At 38.3% G+C, this 14058-nt stretch overlaps 1 protein-coding gene across 5 annotated transcripts in view; it reads right to left on the minus strand.

The window, feature by feature from the left end:
• Positions 1-9690: 9690 nt before the first annotated feature.
• Positions 9691-14058, minus strand: part of col12a1b (collagen, type XII, alpha 1b) — a 74194-nt gene continuing 69826 nt past the window's right edge. For 4 of the 5 annotated variants that reach the window (XM_079888835.1, XM_079888834.1, XM_079888833.1 and 1 more), the window contains 3 exons: positions 13835-13912; positions 13069-13239; positions 9691-10556 (listed from right to left, as the gene is read on the minus strand). In XM_079888835.1, coding sequence (XP_079744961.1) covers positions 10435-10556; positions 13069-13239; positions 13835-13912 — 371 coding nt within the window. In that variant the 3' untranslated portion in view covers positions 9691-10434. Of the gene's footprint in view, positions 11967-13068; positions 13240-13834; positions 13913-14058 lie in introns of all 5 variants that reach the window. The other variant, XM_079888836.1, reaches the window with a different exon arrangement.

The following is a 14058-nucleotide window of genomic DNA, read 5'->3' on the forward strand; positions in this document are numbered from 1 at the left end:
TTCCTAAAATGTATATTCCAAATAAATACTGTTCTTTTGAACTTTCTATTCATGAAATAATTCTGAAAAAATGATCACAGTCTCCACAAAAATATGAAGCAGCACAACTGTTTTCAACATTGATAATAATCAGAAATGTTTCATGAGCAGCAAATCATCACATTAGAATGATTTCTGAAGGATCATGTGACACTGAAGACTGGAGTAATGATGCTGAAAATGCAGCTTTGATCACAGGAATAAATTACAGTTTAAAATATATTCGCATAGAAAAAAGTTCTCCTAAATTGTAATAATATTTCACAATTTCTCTGTATTTTTGATCAAATAAATGTAGCCTTGGTGAGAATTGGTCTCATAAGAGACTTATACTTTCATTAATTACTGTTCACTATTGTTGCGATTTAAAATCCTAAATGTTTGGTAAGATCCCCACGCAGACTGTCATATGTGAGCTGAAAGAAGCAGCAAGTTTACATTTACATGAAAAATTAGGAAGACAAACATTTTTATTCTTTACAATAACACGCACTGATGAATCACTCACAATAGGACCAGAATTGTGTATAAGCAAATAGATTTTAAACTTGAATTTAAATATGTTTCATGATTCATCTATAACTAAATGATGAAAATTATGAAATGCTCTCCATCTGCCAGTAATTCAGACTGTAGGCTATAGTTCCTCCAGCATTTTAGAGTCGTTTCTCATGCGTGTTTATTTTTGTCTAACAGTATGTTAAATGTGTGCGAACCCTTCTGCTACTGAAGTCAGGATATACTTTTTTTTTTCCTCAGCACGTTTCAGGGGAAATATTTGATCAATTTCATAATGTCTACACAATATTTTGATTACCATGCCATGGTGAATACTTTGTAAACACAATTTAACAAAGTCTGTTTAAACAATGACACATTTGATGAGATCAGCGTTTGTTTTACATTTCACTGCTATTTTTATGCAGATGTGGCTTTTGTAATGTTATAATTATAACATGCAGGGGTTGTACAATGAAACTGAAACACCTGTTTTTAGACCACAGTCATTTATTAATGTTGTACAGCCTCCTATTGTGGCCAGTAGAGCATCGATTCATCTTGGGAATGACAGATACGAGTCCTTCACAGCGTCCAGAGGGAGTCTGAGCCGTTCCTCTTCCAGAACAGTGTCCGGGTCACTGTGTGATGCTGGAGGAGGAAAGCGTTTTCAGACTTGCTCCTCCAAAATACCTCAAACATTTGTAGATCTGGTGAGTGTGCAGGTCATGTGAGATGTTCAACTTCACTTTCATGTTCATCACACCATTCTGTCACCAGTCTCTCTGTGTGTATTGGTGTATTATCATGCTGAAACACGACATCTCCTTCAGAGTATACAATATTTGAAGCATTAGAAGCACACGGTTCTCCAGAACAGTTGGCAGTGACAAGTCTATCAAACACAGTCGGGAATATCATGATATTACAGCTCAAACCCTCACTGATCCACCGCTGTGCTTCACAGTCTGAGTGTTGAGCTTCTCTGGGCCTTTTTGATAAAGTGTTACCAACTTATGAAGGTCATTTTACAAAGCGGATGCCATTTGTAAATCATTTTGCATATGTCTCCTTCACCACTGAGTTTTCCCTTTCAAAGTAATGCATTATACTGTAGTATTAAAGTTTTATACGGTTCTGTAGTTCTTGGCAGTGACGCGTCCATCAAACACAGTCAGGAATATCATAGACAGAGCGCAACGTGTCATAATCTGAAGACCACGCCCACCTGGGGGGAAAACAATCCAACCGTCTCCATTGACTTTGCATTGCGAGAGGTCACTGGTATTGTCACTGGTAAGTCAAATATCCAAATGTCAGTTGTATATATTATATTTCTGTAAGCTAAGCTATACTGTCGCTGACTACGTTCCCTGCTCCAGTGGACGTAACGTTAGTTCTCAGAGTAATATGACACCTTGCGCTCCGTTTCAATTGCCTGTATCCACTTTTGTGTCCTTAAATGCTTGTTTTTTGGGGTCGACTTATAAAACTTATTTCTGGGTTTTTTAGCTTGTTTGCTGTACACCTTGTCACATAGCAGCTTTTCGACATTGTTTTGTTTTTCAGAAAAGTCAGAAATGACAAGGAGGCAGCCTCTCGCAATGCAAAGTCAATGGAGACGGTTGGATTGCTCCCCCACCCCCCCCGGTGTGGGCGTGGCCTAAATACGCTCTGTCTCTATGATATTACAGCTCAAACCATCACTGATCCACCGAGTGTTGAGCTGCTCTGGTTCTTCTCCACACTGTAACTCCCAAAGACAGTGAAGGTGGACTCATCAGAGAACAATACATGTTTGTCCACAGCCCAAGATTTGCACCGCGAAACTGACATTTGGCATTGGCTACAGCAGCTCGATCATGAACATTGACTCTGGAGCTCCAGATGAACAGTTCTGGTGGAAACACGAGAGTCGAGGTGTTCATTTAATGAGTAGGGCAGCTGTGATTTAGTTTTTTGGATATAATCCGGGTTAGTACCTGGACATCTCTTTCCGACAGCTTCCTCTTGCGTCGACAGTTACTCCTGTTGGATGTGGTTTGTCCTTCATGCAGGTAATCTGACTGGATACCAGAGCTCTCGATACACCACAGATGTGCTGTCCTGCTCACAGATGAGCCAGCGAGATGCACAACAATTTGTCCTCTTTTGAACGCTGATATGTCTCCCGTTATGTTGTGTGGATTGCTCATATTTTATGCACAGCTGTTAGCCTGGATGCCAGCCGAACTTAGCCCCGCCCACAACATTTTTAGGTCGGGAAGTTCAGTCTGGACTTGATCCGTTGTGGAGCTATTATGCTCGAACCAGAGCTGTTCGGACCAATCAAATTGTCAGGGCGGGCTTTATACGGTGATGGACAGATGATCAACAGTAACGTAATCATCCCAACACCAAAGAGCGCTTGGGTAGAATTTGTTTACAACAAAGATGGCTGCCACTGGAGAATTGAGATTTCACACTTACAAATAAGTCAGATAGAATAAATGCATATTTGGTGTGCTGTCCGAGGAGAGGCTCCGGGCTCGGTATTCGGCCCGAACCCAAAGTACTCCCCCCGTATTCCAGGCTGTGGAAGAACAAGCCAAGAGGGAGTGGAGGGATGCTGAAAACTGTCAAGGAATGTTAGGTGAGTTGACAAAGTGAATAAATATATGCTTCCTCTCATGCTGATAGTGTAGACATGGTAATAGTTTGATGACAAGTTGATTAGATTGATTGAACGTGCTCCTCCCGAACTTTGTTCATGAAACATCATGTGTAGATGCCGTGGCGTCTGTTATAGAAGATATCGACAGCGCATTCATTTTAAAAGAGGAACAGAGAACCGCGATCAAGGCATTTGTCGATCGGAAAGATGAATGAAGAACATACGTCACTTACTCTGTTGTTCTGATTGGTTGTAGGTCTATCCAATTTTCTTTCCTGGTTCGGTTGAAACACGACCCTTAATCACAGCCCAGTGGAGCAGTATCAGACTAGAATCTGAGTATGACGACGTCAGGCTACACAGCTGTGCTATTGCTCTGATAATTCAACTTTCACACTCAGCTCTCACTGATGGAGTGTAAAATCAGTGAAGATTGGACACCAGGCCGTGAAACCTCAACACTATATTGGCCAGTGTTTTAGTTTCATTGTCCAAACCCTGTATTATATAATTATAGCTGTTATTACCTTCAGCCCTTTTTACTAACTCAAGGGATGTAACCTTGGAAATAAACTTGAAAGAAAATCTGCGGGAGCTTTAACATGTTATACTCATTCTAAAAATGCCAGGTTTAAATGCTTAGCAATGTCAAAATCACAATGTCCCAAACCGTAGATACTATCAAATGGTATTAGAGTCTTTCCTGAACTATTATTAAGAGATAAGTGGCCAATAAAGTGCCCTTTATTTTACAGTACTTGTACTTACAGTGTACTTACCTAAGAAAGTACTGGTAATATAAGGTAACTACATGGTTTAGGGGTAGGTTCAAGGTTAGTACCTTGTTATTACCCAGTTATTGCAATTACTATAATAAGTACATAGTATGTGCATGGGAAACAGGAGTGTAAAATAAAGTGCTACCAATAATTGCGACCTGAAATGGATTTATTAGTGTTATGAAATATGTATTGTGTGCCCCCTTTGAGAACAGCAGAGATAGCAATAATCAATTTTCAGTCAACAGTATCATTGCTTGAATTTTCATAGATGAGCCCATAATGTTCAACAGAACAGACTAATGTTTGAGAAATGCATTTACACTAGAATTATAAGTTCACACAGAAACAAAACTGAATCTATGATTATTCACATTGCAAAAATGGACTGAGATCCAAACTTGGTGAAAGTTCTTTTATGGATAGCAGTTCTCTTGAATATAACATTAATTACTGTTCTACAATAGATCAAATAGATCTTTATAATAGAATAGATATATAGAATAGTATAGAATACCCCCAAAAAAGCATGTGGCGCTCAAACACTTTTTCCGCTTGCATTGAGTAACTATGGGCTCTGAGAATGATCTCATATGATGTCATGGTTGAGATATAACCAAAAAGGCCATATTAAAATATTCTTCACCACCAAGCAGCTCTCATTGAGGCCAAGCATTTCATTCATCTTTGGTCTTGTTCGGTAAGGATATCAGGATGTTAATTTCTGCAGACAAGCACGTACTGAAACTAATTGGACCCCCTTCTGCTGTGCGAGCGGTCCGAGCTGCCAGATTCCTCCTGCTTTCTTTCCATGAAGTCATGTTTGGCCATTGAATCAATATAAGTTTCAGCTCTGCAAAGAAGGCGGCCGTGAATTAGAAGAGCGTCGGATTTTTTTTCTCCATGTACCCCTCTGGGTTTTGGAAGCCGCCGCCAGCGAGTGTTGAAAGCTCCTTGCAGGAGACTTGAGCTTTCTCCGAGCTCTTTCTTCAGTTCTGTGACGTTCCAGGGAGTAAGTGAACAATGTGCTCACATTAAACCCTCAAACGAGTCATTAGTCTGCAGGCCGTGATGGGCCTATAGCTTCCCGGAGGGAAATGTTAATAATCTAGTCGTGCCACTGGTGGTTTGTTCACTGTTGGTTGCCGCTGTGGTAAAAGAATCGTTCCGCCAAAAAAGACTTTCTGTGATCATTTACTCGTGTCATTCCAAACGTGGTGACCAGTTAAGCTTCATAAAGGACATTCATTTCATAAAGCCTACTGTATCATACACTGCCCAGCCAACAAAAAGTCTCTGTTTGGATTTAAATTTAAGAGTCTATGATTGGATCATTATTGCAGTAATTATTATGTTTCTATCATGTTATATGTTTGGCAACAGTTCTTCTAACCCTAATTGATGGAGTGTGTAGCTTTTCATTTCTTAAACACCCATGTATGAAGACACATCATGACCATATTCCAGGATTCATATGTCAAGATTCATCAGACTCAGATTGTGAAAGAATGGTTGTGAGAGAGAATGAAGAATCATTTTCACACATGAATCGGCTCCTCTGAGTCCAGATCTTAAACTCATTGAAAGTCTTTGGGATGTGCTGGTCTTTGGGATGTGCTGGTGAAATCTCAAAGTCTTCTTCTAGGATTGGGTCTATGCGCTCGGCATCAGGTGGAAACTGTTCTGCTTGGAGATACGGCAGTGGCCAATTGAGTCACTCAACTTTACAGACTTTACAGAGAGCTGGACTCTTGCATTGACAATAAAAATTTATTTTTTTTTGGTCAAGATCTTGATGATGTGTCTTTCTACATGATTGTTTAAAGGTGCCGTAGAATGGATTATTTTATTATTTTATAATGTTTCCTGGGGTGCCCTTATAATGTTAGTATGTTTTTTAGATCAAAATTTGTTATAATTTAGAAATAAAAGGCATATTTCCTAGCCTGATTTCATCACCTGATTTGAACACTCTGTTTGAAGGGGCGTGTCTGCTGTGAGACTTCAGAGTTGTTGCCCACTGCTGTGATTGGCTGACATGCTTGCATATGAAATATCTGGCATTACATGTAGAACTATCTGGAAAACTTTTACTATTACACCTTTTATACGTTTTTACTATTACAGCTATCGGGATTAACGAATCATGAGAAGTTTTTTAAGTATTTAGATCTATTCCCATCACATAAAAGGTTGCAGTGATGATGAGCATTGAGCAGATGACAGCCTGTTGATCGTGTGAATGAAGATCTTATCACTGCAATGCGATTTACTGATGCATAAACAGTGTTGAACGACTTTGAGAGAAAGATTATCTGTCTGAACTTGAACAATTACACATCAGAAATTCACATAACCCACTGGTTCTCCAGAGGCTCGGATGAAGGAGCTAAAAAAATACTTTTGTGTTCATTTGTACATCCAAACACTGAGCAACTGCCATGCTTCGTTCGCTCGTTTGCAAGCCACGATGTCTCTCGAGGAAAAAACAATATCGCGCTGGATCTAGATAACACAGTGTAAATTATCGTTAATAAAATCACTACTTACCGCTTGCGGGAATATAACGTTAGTTGAAATTGCCCCCTTCGTCCGTTTGAGACGCCGAGAGAAGCCTGGCTGCTTGATATTGTTCCAGGTTAGAAAAACAGTCCGTGGTGAAATGGACAGAGCAACTAACAACTTCGAATTAAACTGTAGCGGTATCCGATTATAGATAGATTATAGATAGATCTGCCATTTTCCCTATGATCCTCCTCCTGCTTGTTTCTTCACCTGCAGAACTTCTGATGATTCGGCTGCGCAGTTCCGCCTGGCACTGAGCATGGGCTGGCATATGCAAATTTTTAGAGGCGTACATATTAATGATCCCGACTGTTGCGTCACAGTCGGTGTTATGTGGAGATTCGCCTGTTTTTCAGGGGTGTTTTTCAAAAACGAGATTTAAATAAGAAGGAGAAAACTATGGTGTTTGAGACTCACTGTATGTCATGTCCATGTACTGAACTCTTGTTATTTAACTATGCCAAGATAAATTCAATTTCACATTCTAAGAGGGTTTATTAGGGTTAGAAGAACTGTTGCCAAACATATAACATGATAGAAACATAATAATCACTGCAATAATGATCCAATCATAGACTCTTAAACATTTGCCTATGTAAATCCAAACAGTGACTTTTTCTTTGGGTGTTTAATAGACAATTTTCTAAGGCCTTTAAATAATCAACTTGTTCAAAACTTTGCTGAAAAACCTGTTGCACACAATCTACTAAATGCCTTGTCGTCTGATTGATAGTTTATATATTTTAAGCAAGTATGGCCTTTTAGTATAAATGTCCCCCTTCAGCTCGTGGTGTCTTTTTGCTATGAAATCTTTACCGTGTTTTATAAAGTAAACATAGGAATAACTTTTAATAATATTTAAAGATGAACACTTACTGGACTGAAGCAATTAGGTTTATGCACATGATTATCCATCCATCATTGTTTTTTTTTTAGTTTATTTTTTTAGAAAAATCATGATAAAATGTGAGTATCAAATATGATCCATCAGGCTTTGAGGAACGTTTATTTGTTCATCTCTCAATCGTCCTTGTATTGCATTGCATTATATGTGAATTCTGAAATCTCATTCCACTCTGTCATATTACGCAGTCATACAGTGAACCAAGGGTTGTCAAGCTGCAAAAATGACAAATCACACCACAAAAGTTGTGTTTTTCTGAATGTTTTCCCCTCTGTGGATATTTTGTTATCTAAAGGTGTGGTAACCGCACTTTAATGCGAAGACCTTTCAGATCCGCTGCATCATGGTATATGTGACCCTGGACCACAAATCAGTCACAAGTCGCACGGGTTTATTTGTGGCGATAGCCAACGATACATTGTATGGGTCAAAATGATTGATTTTTCTTTTATGCCAAAAATCATTAGGAAATTAAGTAAACATCATGTTCCATGAAGATATTTTGTCAATTTCCTACCGTAAATATATAAAACATTTATTTTTGTGAGTGAATGCAGCACAACCGTGAACAGAAATGCACAACTTTAAAGGAGATTTTCTCAATGTTTTGATTTTTTTTGCACCCTCAGATTCCAGATTTTCAAATAGGTGTATCTCGGCCAAATATTGCATACATACATCAATGGAAAGCTTATTTATTCAGCTATCAGATGATGTATAATCTCAATTAAAATAAAATGTACCCATGTGACTGGTTTTGTGGTCCAGGGTCGCATATGTGTATAGGCTGGATTTATGTAATTGTCTTATGTTTGAAGTCATTTTAAACCGCAAATCTTCACCATCCCCTGAATCTACTGATAATGTGTTTTATATTTTGACACCATCAGAGGTCACGATGCTTTCTTCTCAATGGCATGTCTGGACAGACTTCAAACGCTTCAGTGCTCGTGACGTACCGTCATACCTTTCATATTAAATTTCAGACCGGCACTGCTGGAAACTGCTCACAGTTATGAAAGGTATGACTCTCCTCTAAATCAGTGAAGTTATCTGGGTCGTGGACACATCTATGTGTCTGAACAACATTAAATGTGGGCTATTGTGCAACAATTTTGGCCATAAATCAATGAAGCCCCTAATAGAAGCTTCCAGTCCGTCTTGAAGTGGTTCCTTATGAGGGAACGAGTCTCTGTACACATGCTTTTAATATCTGTCATGTGAAATTTTGTTCCCAGATTACAATGGCTGCAAAGATCAAATCTGCTCCCTACAATATGAAGCAGATGAATTTGTGCTGAATTTGATCAAAATACTTGAATGCAACAAAAACGAATCAATGCGCACTGAACAATGGCATGAGAGGAAACAAGCTGTATTGGTCATGAGAAATAAATGCAATAATAATGAGTGATTGCAAGGCAGCCACTGTGTTGACATTTTTATTTATTTATTTTTATTTCCCCCACAAATTTCTGCAATTAATTCAGTCCAATATGCATTGGCTACAACATACCGGTTGATTCAGCTGATTCAGTCTTATCAGTGGCAGATGGAGGGAGTGTTTGAAAACCATTAAATTCATCTATTTTTTTTTTTTTTTCAGTTCAGTCTTTGTTATTGCTTCTGTTCCTCTTTGTAAGATACTTAAAAGCATCTGCTAAATGCACAAATGCTAATTTAAATATCATAAGTTAATGTAAATGTACTACATGTATTGAACAATCAAACACAGCAGCTTCAGAGTTCCCGTTTGCACCACGACTGGTCATTTAATGTATATTCTGTGACAGTCTCAAGTTAACCATAACTTGATTTACTCATAAATCACAAACCGCTAATTTCTGAGGAACTTTGCCTTCCTGATTGGCCTCCAAATTAATCTCATGAGTTGATTGGGCTAAAATAGTAAAATCACACAATTATGAGAAATGTCTGACTATCAAAACACTATCCTGTTGCTGACTTGCAAGCACTTGACAAACACTTTTCCTTCACGGTTTGAAGCATTTCCTGTTTAAACAGGAACAAATTAGTTTATGTCACTTATATAAAATGCTTGAAAGCAATAAAGACACTTTAGATTAATTTGTGGATGATTTCTTGCCATCACCTTCACAGAAATGTTTCCAACTTATACAAGAATTTAGATTTCATGCACGGACTAGAAGCCAGCGTTTTGATTTCATCGGCCCTTTTTCTCCTGAAAAACCTTTATCAAATGACACCAGCAATAAAAAAAAGGGCACATGCCATATTTTCAGTAGTTTTATTGAAAAATGCCTCCTCTGTTTCAGAAATAAATAAGAAAATAAGGCTGTGGAATTCACAATGTGCAGTTGCAAACATGAAGCAGCAATACTATATCTATAGTCTTGCACGCAAATGCCAAAACTGCATTTGATATTGATAAAACAACAATTACAACAACTATATTCTGGATTAAAAAAAGGAAAACAAACAACTACAAATGAAAATTGAAAAAAAAACGAAAAAAAAAACATAATATACAGCACAGACATGCAATTCCACCTTTGGTAAAATCAGCTGTGAGGTTCAATCAAACATTCATCCAATATGATCAATATCTGATTTATAATATTGTGATGAAGGGCATGTTTTACTGCAGATGTTAACAAAAAGACAATCTCTCAAGTGAACGCAGACAGAAATGGATAACTAATGTGTATTCATATGAGACATAAATGATGATTGGTGAATATGCAGATGGCTGGAAGAGGCGATGATCTTTGGAAACCCTTCAATGTTAATAAATTATCACCTTTCAACTGCACGCTGCGATGTGTGACACATTCAATGCGATTTTACAAGCGATGGGAGTACAAGTGGAAGAGAAAGAAGCTATGAGGTTACATTAGGAGATTCATGCGTCTGATCTGCTGAATTCACACACGGTTCGAAGGGTTAAATTGTCTGTACAGGCCGTCGGGAACGTCAACAAACAAATAACATGAGCCAGTGAACTTCCGCTCCTTTTACCACGCTTTCCTTTCAGATCCCGTCTCAGGCAATGACCTCTTGCGCCGTTGGTTTGGTGAAATCTCAAAGTCTTCTTCTAGGATTGGGTCTATGCGCTCGGCATCAGGTGGAAACTGTTCTGCTTGGAGATACGGCAGTGGCCAATTGAGTCACTCAAGCAAAATACCATTGTTACCTTCCTCAATGTGCAAAGGGTTAGACACTGCTTGTTGGGGGAGTTTTAAATAGGTCAGTGCTTTATATATGTACATGACACACAGTGGGGTCCAATGAAAAAAAAACGTTTTCAATGAGGTCTCAGGAGCTGTTTACACGACACTGTTTTCAACTAAAAACGGTTTTGGCCGTTCATTTGCATGACAGCTGCGTTTTGGGGGCCTGAAAATATGTTTCAAAGTGCACGTTTTTGAACACTTCGTGTAAACTACAAAAACGCGAAAACAGTGACGTCATGTGCATGCATATTACGTGTTCCTTTACAAGGTAACATTGCCAACTACTGGCCTGCCATGCATAATACCAACTTTTTAGTCGCTTTCTCTGATCCTTGTGAACGATTTGACAATGTTGTCACCTGTACGTCAAAAACCAAAAGAAAAAACGTTTCTGTTTTTAGTACATCGTTGTCATGTAAACACACCCTCAGACTTTTGGACACCACTGCTTGTCTGTGTGTGTCAGTATATACACACACACACACACACACACTCATACATAGACACTGTAAATTATGAGTATCAATACTAATGGTTGCTGATATGGGCAAGTTGGCCTGCCAAGCAAAAATATCAACATGAGAACTGATATCAAGAATTCAACCACACGCCTGTTCAGATATTCATCTAAACACTAACTTACAGCCAATTGAAAGAGACATGATCTTGAAACTAACCATGAGGAAATTAAACTGGCAAGATAACTGTGTACATACTAAAAAGGAAAAAAAAGAAACATCCAGGGTCCGATTAACAAAAAGAGACGTGCTTCAAACTGGCCCGGAGCAAAAGTCTGTGAGATCACTTAAGGCAACCAGTAAAAAAAAGAGGCACTGGCGTGGGCATTCAGCAAGCAGTTGAGTCAAGCTCACTACAAGGGTTAAAAACTATTGCGTTTTAGTGGACTGGGATTCATTTACTAGGCACGATTAGTTTATTTACAGATAAACGAAAAACTCTTGGAGTTAACATGCTAAATGACAGTTGTTTTGGCTACAGATCCACCTGGTTAGTATTTGTTGTGGTTGCTGGTGTGTTTTTGCGTGTTTTGGTCATGCGTCTCCAGCCGACTGCAGCTTGTTTTCGGTTGTTTTGGCTGCCGTCACTGACGCCCGTGGCTGTGAGTTGTTGTTAGTACCCATCCGCAGATCGTAATCTCTGTTTGTTGCTTTTATTGTTTGTTTGTTTGCTTTCATTCAATAGTGTTCGCTTAATCATCTCCGTGGTGGTTATCCGCACAAAGCCCAATAAAATGTGATTTTCTCAGGATTTCAAAGTGTAAGCAGCACAGGTGGTTTAGAAAGTTTATGAACCTGGAACAGGTCAAAGAGGGTGTTAGAATTCTTCGCCAGACAAATCACAAACTGAAAATCAGCCTCTGATACTGTGATACTAAGTGAGGGTGAAGATCCGGAGCACATTTCATCCCAAAATCCAAAGACAGGAGAAAAAGATACGATATTTTACATAAAGAAAATGAAGCCAGTTTTTTTAGGACAATTAAAGGAAAATTCGGTCATTATTTATTCTCACGTTATTATTTTGTGTTGAAAGACTATGTTAAGAAACCCACACTATAAATGCTGACTGAAGCTTTCAAGCTTCAAAAAGGCCCACAAATATAAAATGACCTGGGCACTTTATTCTAAAGTCAAATGAGAGCTTTGTGAGAAGTTCAACTCACAGATTTGATCGGTTTGTAACAACTTTCTTGAGAAATTCTCAGTGCATAAAAACTAAAATGTTGGTCTGTTTCTCACATAAAGGTAGCATAAGTCTTTTGAAGACTTGGAATTATTATTATTATTATTTTATTTTTTTGCTTTACCGAAACGAGAATGATTTTTTTGCATTACACTACCGTTCAAAAGTTTGGGGTCAGTTAAATTAATACTTTTATTCAGCAAGAATGCATTAAAAGTGACAGTAAAGACTTTTACAATCTATTTCTTGAGCATCAAATCATCATATTAGAATGATTTGTGAAGGATCATGTGACACTGAAGACTGGAGTAATGATGCTGAAAATTCAGCTTTGATCACAGGAATAAATTATATTTTAATATATATTCTAATAGACGAAGAGAATGCAGAAAAGACTTAATCTACCGAGCTCAAACTTAATGCTTGGTAGCGTTTAAGTCAAAATAAAGTCACGATGCAAAAAAATCCTGAAGGTAAAAAAAAAAGCTTCGTTTTCTTTATCCAAAATGTATTCAAAATTTTCTTGTTTTTTTTCTTCTTTTAATTTTGGGGTGAAATAGGACAGGTTTGGCAAGTTTCACCCATGATAATCTGCATTATTCTGCTGAGCATCATCTACTGCTCAGTTCATGCACTGCGTTACACTACACATGCCATTAATGTTATTTCTACTGTCATGCAACAGGCAGAGCTAGATCATGAGGGACGTACCTCTGTAACCCTGTCCGTTATATGGCATACCGACACACTGAGAGGAGTCACAGTAGCCAGGCGGGCCGGGCGGACCACGTACACCGGCGACACCGTTGCGACCGGGCGGACCACGGATGCCTGGAGAACCGCTTGAACCCGGAGGGCCGGTTCTGGACTCACCTGGTGAGCCTAAAGAAATCAGGAAAAAAATTGCCTCAGAAACAACATGTAACACTTTACTTGAACCTTTATGTACAGTATGATGCATTATAAAGGTATTCATAATGTACATAGAAATGCATTGCATTTTTCATAAATAATTGTAACCAAAGTTAAAATGTGATTTAATGCATTATACTTTCTAAAGGCACAACAATGAATAAATAATGCACTATAACTGTGGTTACAATTATTTATTAAATTATAGAATGCATTATAACAATGCATAATTAGTGCATTAAAATAGTTTTATAATGCATTATATATAAAGGTGTCAAGTGAATGACCTTTAAATGTGAAATACAGTTCTGTGATTAAAAAGTCTGGAAGAGTTATGCCTGCTCATTTTTTTAAGTGTTTCATCATATAACACATAACACATTCAACTGCACTGTGTCAAAAAATGTCAAAATAAAAGTGGCGGACATGAGATAAAATATAGCAGAATCTCTAAGAAAAAGGAAGAAAACAGGCCAGTAAATCAGAGATATTTCAAGGTTTTTCATGACCGTGAACTACGCTAGGTAAATGAGTTTTAGCGTATAAATGTGCTCATGAAACATACCAGGTGGTCCAGTGGCTCCTCTCTGTCCTCTCTCTCCGATGCCTGGATTTCCTCTGTCTCCTTTCTCTCCAGGTGGTCCTAATGTTAATGCACACAAACACAGAAATATAAACCCAAACACAGACATACATGCATATCTGCATCGCAACACACTGCTAAACATGCTGTAAACACACAGGCTTGACATAACACCTAAGTGGTGGGTGCAGAAAATCAGTTTCAAA

This window comes from Squalius cephalus (assembly GCF_949319135.1).
Source record: "Squalius cephalus genome assembly, chromosome: 12".
NCBI classification, from domain to species: Eukaryota; Metazoa; Chordata; class Actinopteri; order Cypriniformes; family Leuciscidae; genus Squalius; species Squalius cephalus.